Source organism: Nannospalax galili, unplaced genomic scaffold (genome assembly GCF_000622305.1).
Source record: "Nannospalax galili isolate Female #2095 unplaced genomic scaffold, S.galili_v1.0 scaffold1361, whole genome shotgun sequence".
Taxonomy (NCBI): Eukaryota; Metazoa; Chordata; class Mammalia; order Rodentia; family Spalacidae; genus Nannospalax; species Nannospalax galili.
Genome location: NW_008345115.1, coordinates 125,576 through 145,586, shown reverse-complemented (window position 1 = coordinate 145,586; position 20,011 = coordinate 125,576). Strand labels below are relative to the sequence as shown.

General features: G+C 34.7%; 1 protein-coding gene across 3 annotated transcripts in view; it reads left to right on the top strand.

Moving 5' to 3' along the window:
* The window catches only part of Suco (SUN domain containing ossification factor), a 56,880-nt gene that overhangs the window by 24,796 nt on the left and 12,073 nt on the right, over nt 1–20,011 (top strand). For all 3 annotated transcript variants that reach the window (XM_017800192.2, XM_008841375.3, XM_029567490.1), the window contains 7 exons: nt 3,879–3,947; nt 4,919–5,009; nt 8,498–9,658; nt 11,033–11,120; nt 14,848–14,952; nt 17,574–17,728; nt 18,153–18,244. In XM_017800192.2, the coding sequence (XP_017655681.1) occupies nt 3,879–3,947; nt 4,919–5,009; nt 8,498–9,658; nt 11,033–11,120; nt 14,848–14,952; nt 17,574–17,728; nt 18,153–18,244 (1,761 nt within the window). The remainder of the gene's footprint in view (nt 1–3,878; nt 3,948–4,918; nt 5,010–8,497; nt 9,659–11,032; nt 11,121–14,847; nt 14,953–17,573; nt 17,729–18,152; nt 18,245–20,011) is intronic.

Sequence of the window (20,011 nt, the reverse complement as noted above, 5' to 3'; positions counted from 1 at the left end):
AGATGTAAAATTGAAGAGTTTTTTAACCTTTAAAAAAGATCTCCATTTCATTTTAGAATATATTGTTCCTTACAGAAAGGCTCATTGTTTTTGTTAATAACACTGAGATGTTGGTGCATGCATCTCTAATCTGTATGTATCTGATTATTACTAGCCATATATTTTAATTATATATAAAATATCATTTTGGTCCTACTTTTTTTTTGTCTTTCTCCATGAGAAGTGTGTTTCCAAGTAATAGTTTATTTCTTTTGTGGATCTGGAAGGGCCGTCCGTTTACCTTGGAGTGCTCTGAATGATGCATAGTGAAATGGCAGGACCAGGGAGATGGTAGTTGCATTGAAGTATGAAAAATATTTTAAAAAATGATCTACACCACTTAAATGTTTCAGAACAAGAGAGCTGGTGAGAACTGAGTATTAAGATTTTGCTGCCAAGACACTTACTGATCTGACCTAACACTGCTGTTCCCTCCTCTGTGTGTTCTTGTAGTCTCCTCTGAAGAGTTCAGGGCTGTTTCTGAACATGACTTAGCTGCAGCCTCTAAAGCAGAATGACTCGTACTTTAAGTAGTGAATGAGCATGGATTAGGCCAAAGAGCTCATGTCTGGCAGTAGAAAGCCCAAATTCTGTATTTCTAAAGTAGTTTGGAAATGATTAATTGAAACGCAAGTTTTGGGTACTGTAGGTCAAACTAGGACTTTGCACATTCTAGACAGCACTCTATCACTGCACTAAGCTATAGTCCCAATTCCTTAGTTTTTTGAGATGGAGTCTGGCTATGTAATAGCTCAGACTGCCCTCAAACTTGGGATCTTCTTGCTCTGCTTCCTGAGTTGATATTAGAGGCGTGTGCCACTGCACACAGACTTTTCCCCTTTTTGTGTGTGTATAGCATGGTTTCTACAAATAAAATTCTGTAGCTTTAATCGTAGTAGAAGTGTGTTTTTTCTTTTTACTGTTGAATATATTTTACTATCACTTATTTGACATATTTGGAACCAGAGGTATTTTACAGTTTGGATTTCTCAATATTTGAACATGTATAATGTGAGAGCTTGAGAATGGGACCCAAATTTAAACATGAAATTCTTGTTTCATACCTTATACAAAGGACTTGAAGGTAATTTTATGCAGTATTTGTAGTGTACCAAAATTTTTACATGAGATTATACTTGGAACTTTTGACTTGTGGAATTATGTTAGAGCCTAAAAATTGCTTTGGACTTCATGCTTTTAGTTCTGGATTAGGAATATCTAGCCTATAGTTAGTATATATAGGAAATATGTATCACCAGAGTTCATTGCTTTTGGTGAGACTTGGTTGTCAAGATGCCATACCTGTCTATAACTAGACATTCTTGGTTTTCTGTAATTTAACTGTTAGGGCTAGAATACGATCTTAGAGCAGCCTGTGTAGCTGGTGTGCATGCCAGTTCTGACAGTTCTGCTTGACTCTATTGCTTACAGTCTTGAACTACGTTTAATGTTGATATTCATAAGAATCCTCTATTGCTCTGCTTCTCTTGTGCTTTGTCATGTAAATTTTCCAGATGGCTATCTACTTTGATATTCTCATAAGGCTATGTTTTCTGTTAGATACATGGTCTACATGTTGTTGAAAGCTCCATCTCTGCTAAAGATAAATCTCTACGTATACATGTTTAAGACAGAAATGTAGTTTTTGTTTTAAATCAACATAGAAAAAAAATATGTGTATGGTCCTGAAAAGAGAAAGTAGAAATGATTATCCAGAGGGATCTGAATACACGTAGAAGGAGGCAGCGTTTGGGTGGTTTATCTTGGTGTGTTAAAACATAGATTAAAAGCTCTTAAGCCCCAGCATCCTAGGCAATTTGTTTTCTGTAACAGAAGAGCCATTGGTGGGTTGGAGACTCAATAGTAATGTAAAGGTGTTTGGTCCCTAGGAGTAATTTCTAAAGGAATGATGTGGGATTGAATAACTCATGGAATTCAGAGGAATGGACTATTCCAAGAGAAATAAGGGATAGTTAATCCAGTCTGGGATTATGTTTGGAGTTATTACTTTAACCTATTCGAAGGCTTTTTAGTGATCTGGTTATGATGATAAGCTGCCCCATATTTGGTTATAAGTTTAGAATGGTCAGAATAGAATGCTCACATTGTTGCTTTGTTCTGTAAACATACAGAAATTATTTCTTTTAGTTAGATGAATTGAGAAAGTGAAAGTATTCCAAATTTTGCTTTTGTTACCAAGTGATCCTCTGAAATAATGATACAGTATTTTAAAATGGTGAATAATATATGCAGTAAAATTTAAGTTCAGAAGTATACAGATTAACGCAGGTGTTTGTTCATTGAATTCTTTAATGCTGCCTCCAAATTTGAAATCATCAGTAAGGTTTACTTTGAAACACAAGAGAGAATATAATCTTGATGCCAAAATTTGATTTTTATGGCACAGTTGGCTTTAACTGAGCTTCAAGTGGCAGTATAAGTAGAGGTCCGTATCTGATTGGATGTATTAATTGACATTAAAATTACGTTTATAAAGGAATCGTAGCTTCCATTCTTGATTTTAGGTTTGTGAGGACATTGGGTGCTTCCCTATCTCATGCTGAAGCATCTCATTTTCCCAAATAAGAACTGTCTGCTTACCAGTGTGCCAGATCTAAGGGCAAGACATTTAAAAATGGCAAATATCTAGCTTTTGTGTTATTCTGATAACTGGATGCAAAGTACCATTACTTTGTTTCAGATTCATGTGAAGATGTAAATTATTCTATGTGCTATCACCTTTAAAACAGTTAGAAATCTTTTTTTCCCATCCTATATGTGCATTTGTAGACCTGGGTCTGTGTGATGGTGCTGAGATGGTTCCCAACCTCCTTGATGTGCTAGAGTTTCTTCCTTTATATTGTTTCTTTTCATACCTGTGGTTTTCATTGAAAGTAATAAAAACCCTATACATCACTTTAAGAGAAGATTAAGACAGATATCTTGGGAGGTTTACAATATAGTTTCTGCCTGCTCTTAATGATTTTGTAGGCGTGAATAATACTGAAGAATTGACTTACGATGAAAGTTCAAAGAATAGATTAGGGAAACAATTAATTTCTTCTGAGAGTATGTCACATTTTAGAAGATTCTCTGTTCCCAACACCAGCTACATAATGGAATTCTGCCATTTTGTAGTTCTCATGTGTTAATATACATATGGAGGTTTGTTGCAACTTTGTTCATCAGGCAAATATCCCTCCTAGAGTAAAACACAAGTCAGAATTGCCAAGTTTTCAAATTGTTTTACCTATAACAGTAAGTTTTATGACTTTGACTTTAATTTGCCTTATCTATATGAAGAATTTGTGTGCTGTGAATTATCAGTTGGAATTTATGTGACCAATAGATTATTATATGCTAATAGTTGAAAATAAGAGTATTTTTCTGCTTTTTAGTTTTACATATGATAATGAATCACTTAGAAAATTGCTTTGTTTATATAAGGTAGGGTTTTTTAAAACCATAAAACATTTTTAAAGAAAGATAAAATTTGAAATATAAATTTTGAATATCATTTCTTCTACATCCCAATGCAGGCTATATGTTGAATTTTGTTTGAATTTTGTAATGTGCTACAATATTTAGTAAAAGGTGTGAGCATTTTTACAATAAAAATATTCTTAAATTTAAAATTCCTTCTGATTATAAAAATTTGAACTTACACTTTATTCTTTGCCTACAATTTGTGTCCTCTCCTGGATTTCAATAGAGAGGTAAATAAAAAGGGAGCTAGTCAAAAGAAAAAAACTGAAAGAAGACCAATATAGGTGGGTTATGACTATCTAATATTTAAGTGAGACTATTTAGATTTATTTTCTGATTTAATTTTGTTTTAGATGCCATTCTAAATATGGTGAATATTGCTGCTAATATTCTGGGAGCAAAAACTGAAGACTTGACAGAAGGTACCTAACCATTTTATGGGTCTTTAAAATAGCTGGTACTCCATGGATCCTTTAAGTTATGAAAAGTAAGGAATAAGCTAAGAACATTTGAGTTTTCCTTTCAAAATAAAGAAATAATTTTAAAAAACTCAACAAGCTTATGTTAGTCATTGTTTATTTGAATTTCACAAGATCTTATTTTATGGAAGGACCTCATCTTCATAAAGTTTGATTCCCCCCCACACACCCGTAGTGTTTATTAAACCCAGGACATCACATCTGCTACACAAGTACTCTTTTACTGAGCTTTACACCCAGCCCTTTTTACAAATTTTATTTTAAGTCAGGGTCTGATTAAGTTGCCAGATTGGCCTTGAATTTGGGATCCGCCTGCCTTAGTCTTCCTACTAACTGGCTTATAGCAAGTGTTCCCCACTGTGCCTGACTGCATTAATTTTTTTATTCTTTCCAGCTATAATAGTAATTATTCTCTCATCTGTTTACTGAGACTTTTAAGTCCTAGTAGTACTTTATATTTGTCTTCCTTACATAGCCACTCAATATTAAAAAAAGATTTTTCTTTAGAGAATGGCAAATAGTATTAACAAAGAGAAACAATTGTACCATTTTTATTTTTAAAAACCACTAAGCTCCAAGTATAAACTTAAAAATAACTCACTTATTTCCTCATTATTTCCTAACTTTCTGGCATAGAAGGCATATTAATCATGGAAGATTATGCAAAATTCTTAAGTATATTAATCATCTATGAGTATACAAAATTCACAATTAGAAATAATACATATTTTGTATAGTTGTGATCTTGTATGATCATGTCTAAGAGAACTTAGATTTTAAAGAAACCTGCAATGGCAAACCTATTTGACCCTTTTCTTCTCTCTTGAGGAGCCAAAGTTCATTTGTTATAGTACAGTATTTCATGGTACAGCTTTTAAAAATTGCACTCAACACAGGCATCTTTCTTACACTAGGAAATAGAAGTATATCCGAGAATGCCACTGCCACAACTGCACCTAGCATGCCTGAGTCAGTTCCTGGTTCAGCTCCTGTTCCAGCACCTGAGTAAGTGATACCGTGATATGAAATAGATTTCTATTCAAATGGAGAGCTAAGTCTGTTAGTATAGGAAACAACAGAACGTGTCATGATTAGAGTCTAAATAGTAATGACATTTTGCAGCCACTTACACTTTTCAGTAGCTTCTTACTAGTGTTTGTAGTGTTAATTTTTTTTAATAACCACATGATTTGAAGAAGCATTTCATTACAGCTTTAACACATTCAGTAACACATTCCAGAGCAAGAATACATCTCTTTTAAAAGTGGCTGTAAATTTTTAGGTTCACAGTTGAATTAATACAGTTATACAATATTGAACTTAATATAAACTCTGTAAAACATAAAATTGAATGAGTTTTTACCCTTTAAAAAAGATCTCCATTTCATTTTAAAGTATGTTATTTCCTGCATTTTTAATGCTACTAACACTTAGATGTTTGCACATGTGTTTTTAATCTCTGTATCTGATTATTACTAGTCATAGTTGGTTGCTTTCTGATCCTTAGTACCTGAGTATGGATATAAAGTCATCAGGTAGATTTCACTGGTAATGTTTATCATCTCTACTAATTAACATGAAGTACATTTTTATGCATCCTCCTCATTGTTTTTAAGTTGTTGATTTTTTTTGTGTGTGTATATCATGCAGAACATCCCACGTAGTGTATTTTAAAAATGTGCATCATTCCATACTGAACATTTGTTGTTTTGGTATTATGTATTACTTTCATTATTCACAACACTGAGTCTTAAGAAAAAAATATTTCCTTACTCAGGTATAGGCTTGGGCAAATTTTGAAGGCCTGTTTTTATTAAGTTCAAGTTTAAATTATGTGTGTCGTTTCTCTAGAAAGCCTCAAAGGCTATCCAGAATACTTAGAGCAGTGGTTCTTGAATGTGTTTGTCAAACAGCAAACTTAAGATATTCCCTTTCTTAAACTGATTTTTAATGGGTTTTTGTAGTAGGATACTTTGAGCAGCAATGCATATATAGATAACAGTGTTTTTGGTGGTAATTCCAACCAGAGACATTTAGATTTTTGGTGCTTCTTGTCTATTCTAGACAGTAAGCTCATAAAGATTTGGTTAAAGGTTATGGTCATTGTGTAAAATCTTAAAACCTTTTTTTTCTCTGGGAAACTCTACTTAGAATATTTGAATTTGAACTATTTCAAGATGGTAGGAAATGAGAATTAGAGTGGGTATGCTTTGAACTGTAATTCCTAAGTACCATACTATTTCAAAAATCAGGTTTATGTGCTTTGAAGAGCACAGTGAGATACTTATATTCTTCTGTATTAATCCTGAAAGTGATGGAAGATATTTCTGAAAATATAGACTATATGTTACTGATTCTCAAAAGGACCTAAGAGGACGGGCGTGGTGCCACACGCCTTTAATGCCAGCACTCGGGAGGCAGAGGCAGGTGGATCTCTGTGAGTTCAAGGCCAGCCTCGTCTACATAGTTCCAGGACAGCTGGGGCTACAGGGAGACCCTGTCTCAAAAAGACCAAAAAAAAAAAAAGGACTTAAGAAATATCAAAATATTCTTAGTGTTTCTAAGGGAACTATATGGAGTTGTAATTGCTATTCTTGATTTTATAACGAAGCAACTAGGCTTCTTCAATTAATATGTGGTGCCTCCCCCCATTTTTTTTTTTTTTTTGCTTTTTACAAACTAAGGCCAACTTTAGTTCTATACATTATGCATATATATACATACATGCATACATATAAATTTTTTTGAAAGATAGAATAACAGCTGCCTCATGTAGCAGTTTTTACATCTTCATGTTAGCTTTTTAATATCATTTTTTATTGGGAGGAAATGGGTGGTGTTGAGACAAGATCAAGCTTGTGATCCTCCTGCCTCTGCCTCCCAAGTACTAAATTTACAGGTATATGTCATCACATTGGATTTTAATAAACATTCTTGTATAATTTTTACTTAAGATTTCTTCATTTGTTTATTTTGAAATTTTTAAATGGTTATGTAGCAATCCTTTGAAAATAATGAATAATAATACATATTTAATATGTAACAATGAATAAACAAAAATGAAGGAATCCATATGTTATGTAACTACTAAAAGTTATTATAGAAAGCTGACTTGTTTTCTGTTCCTGAGTTTAAGTAATTTTATTTTTTAAAGTATAACTGATTAGAGTGTATTATAATGGTAATATGACTTAGTATTTACCAGATTTAGTTTAATTTTCTCTTTCCCCTTCAGACAGTGCTCCTTTTATTGTCACAGTTTATTTTGTAAATAATAAGATAAAAGCTACTTGAATATGTAAGAAATGTAATTAAATGCTATGGCTATAGATAATTTTCTATTTAGAGAAGCCTAACCTAATTATCTTATCTTGAGATCTTTAATATTTTGCTGTCAACAGGACAAAAATCTCCCTCTTAGATACCATCTTTTCCTTCTCTGCTTTACCACTGTGACAATAGCATCCATTTAGTAACATTTCTTAGTATGAATTGCAATAATTGCTTTTTGGTATATTCATATTACCTAAGTATTCTTATTTTTCATCTGTGCTATAAGATTGTATCCAGAAATTATCTTTATCTTGGAAGGAACCATAGGCATTGTAATTTATAATCCTGTTTCCACCCCCATCTGAGTCCAACCCACAACCATGCTCTAGACCAGTGACAAGATAGAATTGATGATGCTCTTGGTTTATAAGCCAGGACTTTTTATTACAGTAGTCAAATATTTTTCTTCTAATAAGAAAATTAACCCAGATGATAGTAAGATTATATTTCCCTAATGCAAATAATCTCTTATGTGTTGGAATTCCTCAAATGACCTATAGAAACATTAAGAAATGTAGCTGATTTTTGATGATATTAAGAATCCTAAATTCTTGGTCTAGCCCTTGAGTGGCATAATGTCTAATCTGTAAAGAGTGGTAAAGCTTATAAGGAGTTATTAAATGTTTCTGGGAAGGAAGGTACATTACATTGAAAGAATACAAGTAATCACAAGGAGTCAAACAAACATTAAAAGAAAGGAAGCTTGATGTGATAAGTATGGTGGATTGAGTTATCTGGATGGCCACTTGGTTAGATAGACTTCGTGTTGTCATTTTCTGAGTCTTGTTTTTTTTTTTTTTTTTTTTTTTTTGGTCTTTTTGAGACAGGATCTCCCTGTAGCCCCAGCTGTCCTGGAACTCACTATGTAGACCAGGCTGGCCTTGAACTCACAGAGATCCGCCTGCCTCTGCCTCCCAAGTGCTGGGATTAAAGGCATGTGCCACCATGCCTGATGAGTCTTTTTTTTTATAATAGAAAAATATTTTATGGGGGGAAAATTAATTCAGCATGATATTTGAGTTCCTTTTTGTATTTATATTCCTTCTGTTACCCCAGTCTTCCTTTATGTTATGCCCAATACATTTATTTTCTTAAAACATGTTTTAACTTTAGATTTCTAGTTGAAATGATTTGTAATTTTAAGATATATATATTTCTAGGTATGTAATCACCGAAGTTCATGTACATGATACAGAACCATCAATATCAGATGTTCCAAAAGAAAGTCCAATTGTACAACTGGTTCAGGAGGAAGAAGAGGAGGCAAGTCCATCCACAGTGACCCTTTTGGGCAGTGGTGAACAAGAGGATGAATCATTAACCTGGTTTGAGTCCGAGACACAAATACTTTGTAGTGAACTGACTGCAATTTGTTGTATTTCTAGTTTTTCGGAGTACATATACAGATGGTGTTCAATGAAAATTGCTCTTTATCGACAGCGCAGCAGAGCTGCTATGAGTAAAGGAAAAGATTATCTTGTGTCAGCTCAACCGTCCTTAATGCTGCCTATAGAGTCCATTGATGTTTCAGTATTGCCACCTCCCGGTGAAGATGTGGACAGCAAGAATTTGGAAAGAGAAGCTGAAACTGTTGTTCTTGATGACTTAAATAGTATGCACCAAGGTGATTTGATGAATGACACTGTGGATGTGATTGAACTTGAACCAAGCCATCCTCATACTCTTTCTCAGTCTCTTCACTTAGATATTACTCCAGAAATCAGTTCGTTGTCTAAAGTAGAAGGGTCTGAATCTGTTAAATATGAGGGAGGACATACACCATCTCAAGTGATTCTCCAAAAGAGTTCTGTTGAGGTTGATGATGAAACAGAAAAAAAGCCTGAGAGCTTTACTTCTGTAGAGAAGCCCTCTATTATTTATGAAACGAGTAAAGTTAATGAGATAATAGACAATACTATAAAAGAAGACATGTCCTCCACAGAAATTGTCACAAAGCTATCTGAAACAATGGTACCACCTATAAACACAGCCACTATGCCAGATGCTGAAGATGGTGAAACCAAAATGAACATAGCTGACACACCAAAGCAAATATTGGTTCCGGTTGTGGATCTGTCATTGCCTGAAGTAAAGGAAGATGAACAGTCTCCAGAAGATGCCCTTTTAAGAGGGTTACAGAGGACAGCTACAGATTTCTATGCTGAACTGCAAAATTCTACAGATCTGGGATATGCTAACGGAAATCTTGTGCATGGGTCAAATCAAAAGGAATCAGTATTTATGAGACTTAATAATCGTATTAAAGCCTTGGAAGTTAACATGTCTCTCAGTGGTCGCTATCTGGAGGAACTTAGCCAAAGGTAAGCTTTTTTACATTAGCACAACCCATTTCATGTAAGTTTAGTAGCTGAGTATGATCTGTGATATTAATTATAATGTATAATAAGCATAATTTTAGCTAGACAAAGCAACTTGGATGCTGTTCAAAGTCTCATAGAATTGTCTTTCTCTTTTTTGATTTTAGAAATACTACTCAGCGGCATGCCTTTCTGATTGGGCTAATAATAAGTTTGACATTTGTCTGTAACTCATTTTTATAATTTTTCTTTTTTCTATGACTTAAATTTTTAAAAAAAAAATTTTGTTTATGAGTGTTCTACCTCAAATGTCTGTAAGTGCACCACATGCATACAATACCCACAGAGGTCAGACAAGAGCATCGGATTCTGTGGAACTAGAGTTACAGATGATTATTAGCTGCAGTGTGGGTGCTGGAAACCTAACCCCAGTCCTCTGCAAGAGCAGCCAGTGCTCTTAACCTCTGAGCCCTCTCTCTAGCCCCTTATTTTTGTTTTCTTACTGTTGCCCAGACTAGCCTTGGGCTTAAGTAATTCTCCTTCCTCAGCCTCTTTAAGTAGCTGGGACCATAACTGTTGGCTAGCATGCCCAGCCTCACTTTCTCCCTCTGTTGCTTAATAGCAATTTTTACTGGTTCCTCAAGGGAACCTGGGGAATAGTATATATAGAGACCTTAAGACTTGTACTGGATCTTGACTAGGTATCACTTAAGAGCTTAGATATGTAAAGACAAGTGTGAACTAGAGTGGATGATTAGGCAACATTTTGTGATCAGCACACTTTTTATAGGCCATAGAATCTCAATTCTAATTGTCATAATTTATGTCCTTGCCTTCCTAAGTACAGTATTCTTACAGAGTCACTGACTCTAGGCACAGTCTTACATTTTTTAAACATACCCTATTTTTTTATTCCACAAGTGTTAAATATCTGTCCTAGAACCTCTTCTCCCAACATTTTGTAATCACCTGGGCACCAAATGTCCAGAGTTCTTAAAATTTCACATTCTCTTACCCACTCTTTAAGTTGAAATGCTAGTAATAAGATGTCAGTATGGTATAAGAAAAGCAGTTTCTTCCTAGTTTATACACATAAAATTTTTGGGTAAATTATATATATGTACACTTGCAACTGCCCTTACTTTTTCATACCTTAGCTTACCACAAAGGAATCACAGAAATCATTAAAGTTTACATAACAATGAGAAGAAGAGACCTGTTCTTTAGGGACTCTCTTCTGCCTTTTGTATGTGTTACTGTATTGTACAGTCCTGAATAGGTTGTTTAAAGATTATGTCAGATCTCAAAATCAGAATTGGTTCCAGTACTACATGAAGGAGAAATTAATGTAAATTTAAAGTAATTCTTACTGTTTAGGTACCGAAAACAAATGGAAGAAATGCAGAAGGCTTTCAATAAAACAATAGTGAAACTTCAGAATACTTCAAGAATAGCGGAAGAGCAGGTTGGTTTCTTTTTTATCACATACTTATTTGTATGTGAGTATGTTGTGGTAATTAATTCTTGTGTATGATGTGTCATAATCACTTAGGGTAATAAACATTTCTCTCACTTCAGCCAGTCTTAGCATTTTGAAATATACCATAGATTGTTTTAACCAGTAGTTTTCCACCAAACTAGAAGTAATTCTTCCAGGCTGTTTTGGTGCCCTTCATCAAACGTCTTTCATCTGCTCTCTTTGCTTTCCTGCTCTGTCCATTCCATTATTGCACAGACTGACTTAATAGTTTCCAGAAATGAGTGAGAATTTATAGTATGTGCCTTTCTGTATCGAATTTATTTCCAGTTTGATCCATGTTGCTGTAAGCATCAAGATTTCATTCTTTTTTTTTAAATGGCTAAATGGTGTCTCTGTGTATTAAATCCGTTCATTCACTGAAAGGTATCTGAGTTGATGACATAGTTTAACTATTATGAATAATGCTGGAATAAACACAATAATAAAATATCTTTTAGTATAATGATTTTATCTCTTTTCACTACATACCAGCAATGGACATTCTCATTCTCTCTCTCTCTCTCTCTCTCTCTCTCTCTCTCTCTAATTTTTTTTTGAGTAATTTTGGTGCTGTTTTCCATCATGGCTCTACTGATGTATCTTTTACTCTTTATATAAATATCTGTTGACATTAGTGGGATCTAAGTAGTAAAAGTGTTAGTAATGTGTTTTCACATTTTTATCTGTTAGCTGATGTCATGTTTTGGTATCATTTCTTCTGAAAAAAATTCTTGAACATTGACCATTACATTTTGTGCATACAGTAAACTTTTCTGCAACTAGGTGAACTGACACAATACTGTGAGGTTTCTGCACATTGACTACAGATAAAAACTACTTTATTTCTTCTCTGTAATCTTTACATCTTACTTTATTTTATTTTTCTTATCTGGCTAGAGCTAGATATGATAACCAGAAGACTGGTAATATGATCACTCCTCAATCTGTCTTGTTAATTTTAAGGGAAACATTTCAGTGTTATACCTTTAAGTACGATGTGTGTGCTATCACAATCGCAGAATTTTAATGCAAACTTTAATCCAGTGCTTTCTCCTTTATTTTTTCTTTGCTTTCTATGTAGTATTGCCATGTTGTCAAACACTTGTATAAGCACTTTTCCTGGCCTTGTGGTCTTATTAGCATCCATATTGATCAGGAGTATGACTAGTTTAGGCTTGTCTTTGTGTGCTTTTGACTATCTCAAGTTGATCGTATGTGGTGTCGTATGTGGATCAGGATTCAAAGAAGTGACTTATGGAATCCCCTTAGCATTTTAAATATAGGATGCAGTAAAATAAAAAGTACCATAATAGATCACGACAAAAGGAAGCAAACCCTTTTGGTAGCTGCATGCTTCCCTCTTCCCTCGCATACACAGCTGAGACTTAAAATCTTTTGGAATCTAAATTTGAAACACCTAGATCTAGAATAATAAATGGTTATGTAGATATTTTATATCAGGTTTGAAGTTAAGAGTTTTAGATTTCTGTGACTTCTTCCTGCCTTCTTCCCTCCTTCCTAAATTTATTAATAGGTTGAAGTTTTCAGTACCATCTACCTAATACAGGTTTATAATTACAAGTATGATGTATAATTCTCTAAAATATGCATGAAATTATAATTTAATAAAGACATGTTGGTTATAAAAGGGTCTGGAGAGCTGACTAAGAGCATGGCTGTTGTTGCAGAAGACTCAGTTTCAGTTTCCAGCACCCACATGGTGACTAACAACCATCCATAATTCCAGTTGCAAGGGCTCTAACGCCGTTCTCTGACTTCTGTGGGCATTGCACAACATGGATGTAGTTACATACATGCAGGCATTACACTCATACATATAAAATAAATATAATGAAATTTTTTAAGTTAGTAAAATTCACAACTATCTACAAATACAAAGATGGGCAATTTTGATGACCTTCTTTTCATTGGTAGAAGTATATAGCACCAAATTAGATGATCAGTTGTATTTATGTGACATTCTGAGTTCCATTGTATTTTACTGTGAAAGGGAAGATTTTTAAAAAATTCCCTTAATATCAAGTCTACTTTATAGAAACTTCAGAAAAATTTCAGCATGACTTCTACCACTGCTTTGCTTTAAAAACACATTTTATCAAAGTGATAGGTGACAGTCTAATTGATACCTATGGCAACCCTAGTAATTTGAAAAGTAATTCATTAGCTTCTGTTGCCGCAATATTCTACATTGTAGCAGTGAGTGGCAAAAGTTTTCTTTTTGAGGAGGATCTACCAGAATTTTTTTTGGTTGTTTTTTGTTAATGGTGGAGGTAGTTTCTTTGTTTTTAAGACTCTTGGAAGTGTGTTTTATATTTTTATATATTACATATATATAATGTATATTTTTTCATATTTAAAGGTGTTCATCTTTATTTCTAATAAGAAAAATGAAACCTAAAATAAGAATGACCTATCATTTCACACGTAGTCCGTTTAAGTTTGGTCAATTCCATATGCTGACAAGAACTTGTAGAAACAATGTTTCATGGACTGAGGAAATGGATCAGCAGTTAAAATGCTTACCACACAAGCAAGACAACCAGAGTTCAGATCCCCAGAACCCATGTAAATGTTCTGTGGGCATTGTTTGCCTTTAATCCCAGCCTTAGGCGGTAGAGGCAGGGGATTCCTGGCACAAGCTGTCTGGTGAGACTAGCCATTTCAATGAACTCTGAATTTGACTGAGAGATCCTGCTTTAAAGAACATGGTGGAAGGCCGATCAAGGAAGATTCTTGACATCAACTTTGGGCCTGCATACACATATGCACACATCGCATGCATGTGCGCGCGCACACACACACAAGCATCTACACATATGATTATATGCACGTACAGCACAGAAGCATACACATGAAAAAGAAAAATGGCATTTCATGACCATGGCACAGTTACTTTGGACAACAGCTTTGGCACCATCTGGGAAACCTGAAGGTGACTGGTCATTTTACTTCTAGTGGGCATTCTGTAGTCTCATTAACTCAACAGAATTGAACAAGTACATTCTGTTTATCGGTTCATTGTTTCTGAAAGAAAAGACATTAACCATAGCTTAAAGAAATTATGGTGTAGTGAATGGCATTCTAAAATTACTGAACAAGATTTACCTAAATACATTACAACAGTATATTTGGACTTAAAATGATACACTGCAAATTAATAATACTTAAAATATCATTCCATAAATAGGGAGTTTTAAAACTAAAACATGATCAGATAGTATTTATCTTTGATCTATATGTACAAACACAACTGAAAAAGAAAATGGAAAAGTTACATATAAACTATAAAGTTACACATAAACTAGTACAATGCATAATATATAAACTTGTTTTTAAGCCAAGGTGGCACCTATAGGGAAGCTACTTATAGTTTTCTATTTTTCTGTATGTTTAAAAGATTTTGATGTGTAGCCGGGTGTGGCACATGCCTTTAATCCCAGCACTCAGGAGGCAGAGGCAGACAGATCTCTGTGACTCTTGGAAGTGTTTTACATATTTTTTAAGTCTAGTCAAAGTATATATTTATTCATTAAAGTCTTTGAATTAATATACTTTTGGAAGACCTAGTTTTTCCAAATCAATGTCACTTAAATTTATAATGTCATTAATGTATAGCTGAAGTGCAAAGAAAAATAATAATCTTTTATCATAGGATCAGCGGCAAACTGAAGCCATCCAGTTGCTACAGGCACAACTGACCAACATGACACAGCTTGTTTCAAACCTATCAGCAACTGTAGCAGAATTAAAACAGGAGGTAATTATTAAACTGCCTGTACTGTAAGATACCAGTACACTATGGAGGCTGTCAGAATGGGGATGCTTATAGACATGAACATGATGGCAGTTCAGAACTTGAACTAAACAAAACTGTCACTTAATAGAACATTTTGAAAACACTAATGTGGTATTTTGGGGTTTGAGAGATACATTATGATAGCCTTTTGTAAAATGTGCTTTCATAATTTAGGTCTTACTCAAAATAAGGTTAATTCTGCAAGCCTTTTGCAAAAATTGATAGTAGTAATACTTCTTTTTCAATTTAGAATTCTTATAAAGGAGCTTAACATAGTAAAAGTGTCAGGGGATAACAAGCATATAATTCAACAACCAGTACATATATGAGACATGAACTGTCTAGTTCTAGGTTGTTATATCCAACATCCCTGGCCCCACGGGGTTTTAGTCTCAGGAAGGTTAGAATATATCTATTAAATGTATAAACAGATGATAATTTGTTCTCTTTAGTAAGTACAGTGGAGAAAATAAGATGCAAGTGTGTCAAGCAATAGTAGTAAGGATGCTGTTTCAGCTTGGATCAACTTGGAAGTCTTATCTGAGGAAAAAATATTAGAACTAGAAAGTACTTAGCAACCATATAGTGCCTGGTAGGAGAACAAACCTGCTACTAGCAGAACTAGGTTGAAAGATCCAAGATCACAGTATTATAGTTATGTGTTTGAAGGCAGAAAGAAAGTTGGTATAGCTGGAGCTGAACGAATGAGAGAAGTGAGTTTAAAAAGTGGCACATCAACAATGCAACCCCTGTACCTAAAGCTCACAGAACATAGAACAAGGGGTAAAGAGGACAACAATGAATATCTCATTACTCACTAAACAAAACTCCCTTGTGCAACAGAGGAACAGGAACACAAAAGGTCACAAATGGCCAAGATATAGAGACTAAGAGTCTAAAGAATGCTGGTCCTTGGACAGGACTCCTGTATTAATCTATACCCACCCAGGGCTCAAGGACCATTGTGGAAGAGGTGGCAGAAAGATTGTAAGAGCCAGGGAGAAGGTGCATGACCATATGGAAATAGAGTCCTACAAGCTTCTGGGACCCTACTCATGAACCTATAGCAATGGTGTCAGCATGCACAGGACCCATGCAAACTCAAACAGACAAAAACCTAGCTACTGTGAAATAGAGAGCTGACCCCAATCTTAGCTGAAGAAATATTGGCAGCTGATTACTACTGGATGAGGAAGAGGTGATCTTCCTAAAGTGAGAGAATCTAGATAGGCTGACTATACCTTGTACTGAGGGACGTCTGGGAACAGTAACTTGACATGGTATGCCTTAAGACAAATGACAGAATGTATGGATTCCAGTGGGGGGGCTATGGGAGCATGCCAGTGGGGAAGGGGTTATAAAGATTAAGATTGATTGAGATGTTTTATATGAAATATACAAAAATTTAATTAAAATAAAGAAAAAACATGGATTTAGGGGACTGGAGAATGACTAGGTTAAGAGCACTGACTGCTCTTGCAGAGAACCCCGGTTTGATTCCCAGCACCCACATGGCAGCTAGCAACTGTCCACGACTCCCGGGGATTCAATGCCTCCTGCTGACCTCCATGGACATTTTACAACACAGGAGAATGATTAGGTTAAGAGCACTGACTGCTCTTGCAGAGAACCCCGGTTTGATTCCCAGCACCCACATGGCAGCTAGCAACTGTCCACGACTCCCGGGGATTCAATGCCTCCTGCTGACCTCCATGGACATTTTACAACACAGGTGCACCTACATACAAGCAGGCAATATACTCAGACACATAAAATAAAAATAAATGTTTTTAAAAAGAAATAGATTTAGGATGTTGGGCAGAGGCCAGCCTTGATCAAATAGTAGAACTGTGTTAGCAATTTAGTTTGAATTTTATTTTGGGCATTGTAAAATCATTGGAAAGTATTAAGAAATGATGTGGATCATCTCAGTAGTGTCTAACATGTTGAGAAATTCCCCCATTTGTTACCCTGTTGAGAATTATCTGTTTGAGAACAGGAACGGATGCCTATTAGGCATCTTCTGTAACTTGGGTAAGGTTGATTTGGACTAGGATTTCAGAAGTAGAAAAAATAGTATGAAATTAAGTGGATTAAGGATATATTTAAGAAGTAGAAAAAGAAGTCTCAATGAAATATTGGTTATGTGAGGAGAAGGAATTAACAATGAGTCCGGGTTTGTTTGGGGTTTAAATAACTGAGTGAATAGTGAGTCAGTTTTATATGTTGGGAAGGACTACATGAGAACACATTTTTAAATCCCTGAGTATTAAAAATAGTGCAACTGGAAAGACAAACTAAATGTCACAAAAAGTTAAGTGGTGAGCACAGGTGAAAGGTATAGTTTAATATGCTGCTTTTACAACTTTTCCATAGCTTTGCATTTTTTTCCAAGAAAGAATTTGATGAGGAGAAAGCAGCAAAAGAATAATTCTCTTAATAGTTCATTTTCAAAGACATAATCCTGTATTTAATGGTTTTGAAGCACATGACAGACTATTAAATGATTTGTTGTTTGAATTTTAAGTTCCACACTATTTTGTCTAAAATGACCTATAATTCTTACTGTCTTGTCTTCTCAGGTTTCAGATCGACAGAGTTACCTTGTCATCTCTTTAGTTTTGTGTGTTGTCTTGGGACTGATGCTCTGCATGCAACGTTGTCGGAACACTTCTCAGTTTGATGAAGATTATATTCCTAAACTTCCTAAAAGTAATCAATATCCGAGCCCTAAAAGGTAAGGCCAGCATTACTATATTTAACAATTTTGGGGTTTCTCCCCACCACTGTTTTTTATTTATTTGAGAAATATTGAGCAGACATGGGACACTGCAGTAATTTTCCTCTTGAAGAAAACCACAATGGGCTGATGCCTGGATATGGCCCTGTTGACTATTAGAAACCAACAATAAGTACATAAAACCTTCAAAGTATTTTGGTTGAGAAATACACGTGGAATGTAGAGGTGGAAGAGAATAAACATTTTAATATAGGACTTCTGGACAAGAAAGTTTGTTTTACTCACATCGCTGATTGGTGTGTAAATTTAGACTTAGTACTATGTGTTATGCACAGTTTTGAGTGCCCTCCATTTAAACTAGGCTATACAATAAGCTAGATGTCATGTACTCATTGTTCCCAATGCTTTCTTAATGTGTCAGGTGTTTTTCTTCCTATGATGACATGAATTTGAAAAGAAGAACATCATTCCCACTCATCAGATCCAAGTCTCTACAGTTTACTGGCAAAGAAGGTAGATTTTTGTGGCTTTGTTATGTATGAAACTGGCTTACTTCTGTCATAATATGTATAATGAACATGCTATGTTCATGACCATCTGAAACAAATAAAATGAATGCAAGTTACCTTTGCCTTTGTGCTAAATCAAAGCTATGTTATCTTTCCACACTTTAAAACTGATATTTTGAAAGCCCAAAGGGTGGGGAGGGGGACTTAGTTTATTTAATTAGCAATGGGTAGTTTTGTTTGCACATGCTCCTGTTTAGAAGTATTTCTTTTTAGAAAGGGATGTTTGAGAAAGTTCAGCAGATATGGAAAACGTGAATGTGCTCAATGTGCTCCCATAGCATCCTGTGCTTTTCTGCCTCCTCTTCCTGTACAGGTAGGACCCTTTTTGTCTCTAGTTTAGGTCTTGTGAGGCACTTTCTAAACAAAAGTCTGATCTTTCCTAGGCCAGAGCTTATAGTTGACTTCATTTGATAAATGCTTCACTTAAATGAATACATGTATACTGAGCAACTATTTCCTATTTTAATACTTCTATAATTAGTGCTTGTTAAGAAACTTAAATTTTTATCCTCATGGCAGTATTAAAGTAACTAATTACATGTTTTTAAGAGTGCTTTCTAGATCACTGGCTATTCTCCTTTTTGTTTAGGATTTTAATAATTGAGAAGTATACTTCCATTGATTATATTATTCAGATAATCTGAGTTTCATTAGTGTAAGCTTGCCAGACTTACCCATTCCATATGTATCTAAGGGCTAGGAAATCTCTTCATCCTCCTGTTCATGCCTTCCTTTCCTCCCTCCCTCCTTCCCTGGTTCTCTCCCTTTTATAATTTTTTTTAAATAGACTTTTTAGTTGACATGAAAGAAAGTGAATTTTTCACAAACCCATTAGACCTATATGACCTACATTCTGATTAAAAAGCAGAACATAGTCCAGTCCCTCACAAAGTTCTTTGTGTTGTTTTCATGTAACCCTTCCCATCCAGGGAGAAGCTAGGATTTTAACTTCTAACTTGTGAGATTCACCGTGGTGTTGAGTATAGATTTTTGCTTATTCTAATTCTAGTACAGTATCCCATTGCAGAAATGTTACATGCTCATTTGTTTACCTTTGGACTGTTTTCATTTTGAGGCTATTGCATGCCTTTTAGTCAGTATGTGCATGCATTTGCCAACAGTAATGGAAGTGTTAGGTCATAGCACATGTGCATGTTTAGCTTTAGTAAATACTGCCACACGGTTTTCTAGTTTGTATGAGTACCCTCCCATCAGCTATGGAGGGGTTCCTCCCATCTTTTTCACTTGTTCCACGTCCTAGTAAACATTTAGTAATTAGGGTATTGAAGTCATTCTGATTAGAGTATATGTATTCCTTATTTTGAGCTATATTCATGACGTTCGGAAATATGTTAAAGTAGTTTTCCTTTTTATTATTTCTAATCTTAAGTAAAATAATAACTGCTTTATTTCCTTATAGCTCGTAAGGCAAAATAGAGTAGACATTTTACCCAGTGGCAGAATTACATTTTTAAAAATGATGATGTCATCTTGACTTAGCTCTTTTTAAAGAAAGTTGAGTAGGTAGGGAACTGACTTTAGTCCTGATTCTGTTCTTCATTTCTTTGATTTTATTTGAATTAGATTTCCTCTTAGGGCAGTTATTGTAGTCTGCTTTGAATTGGCTCATCCTATACTTATTTTCACTTCTTAGCTTCATGAGAAAGAACTATGTCTAGTTATTTTTAATTGTAAACAAAAGAATGTCACA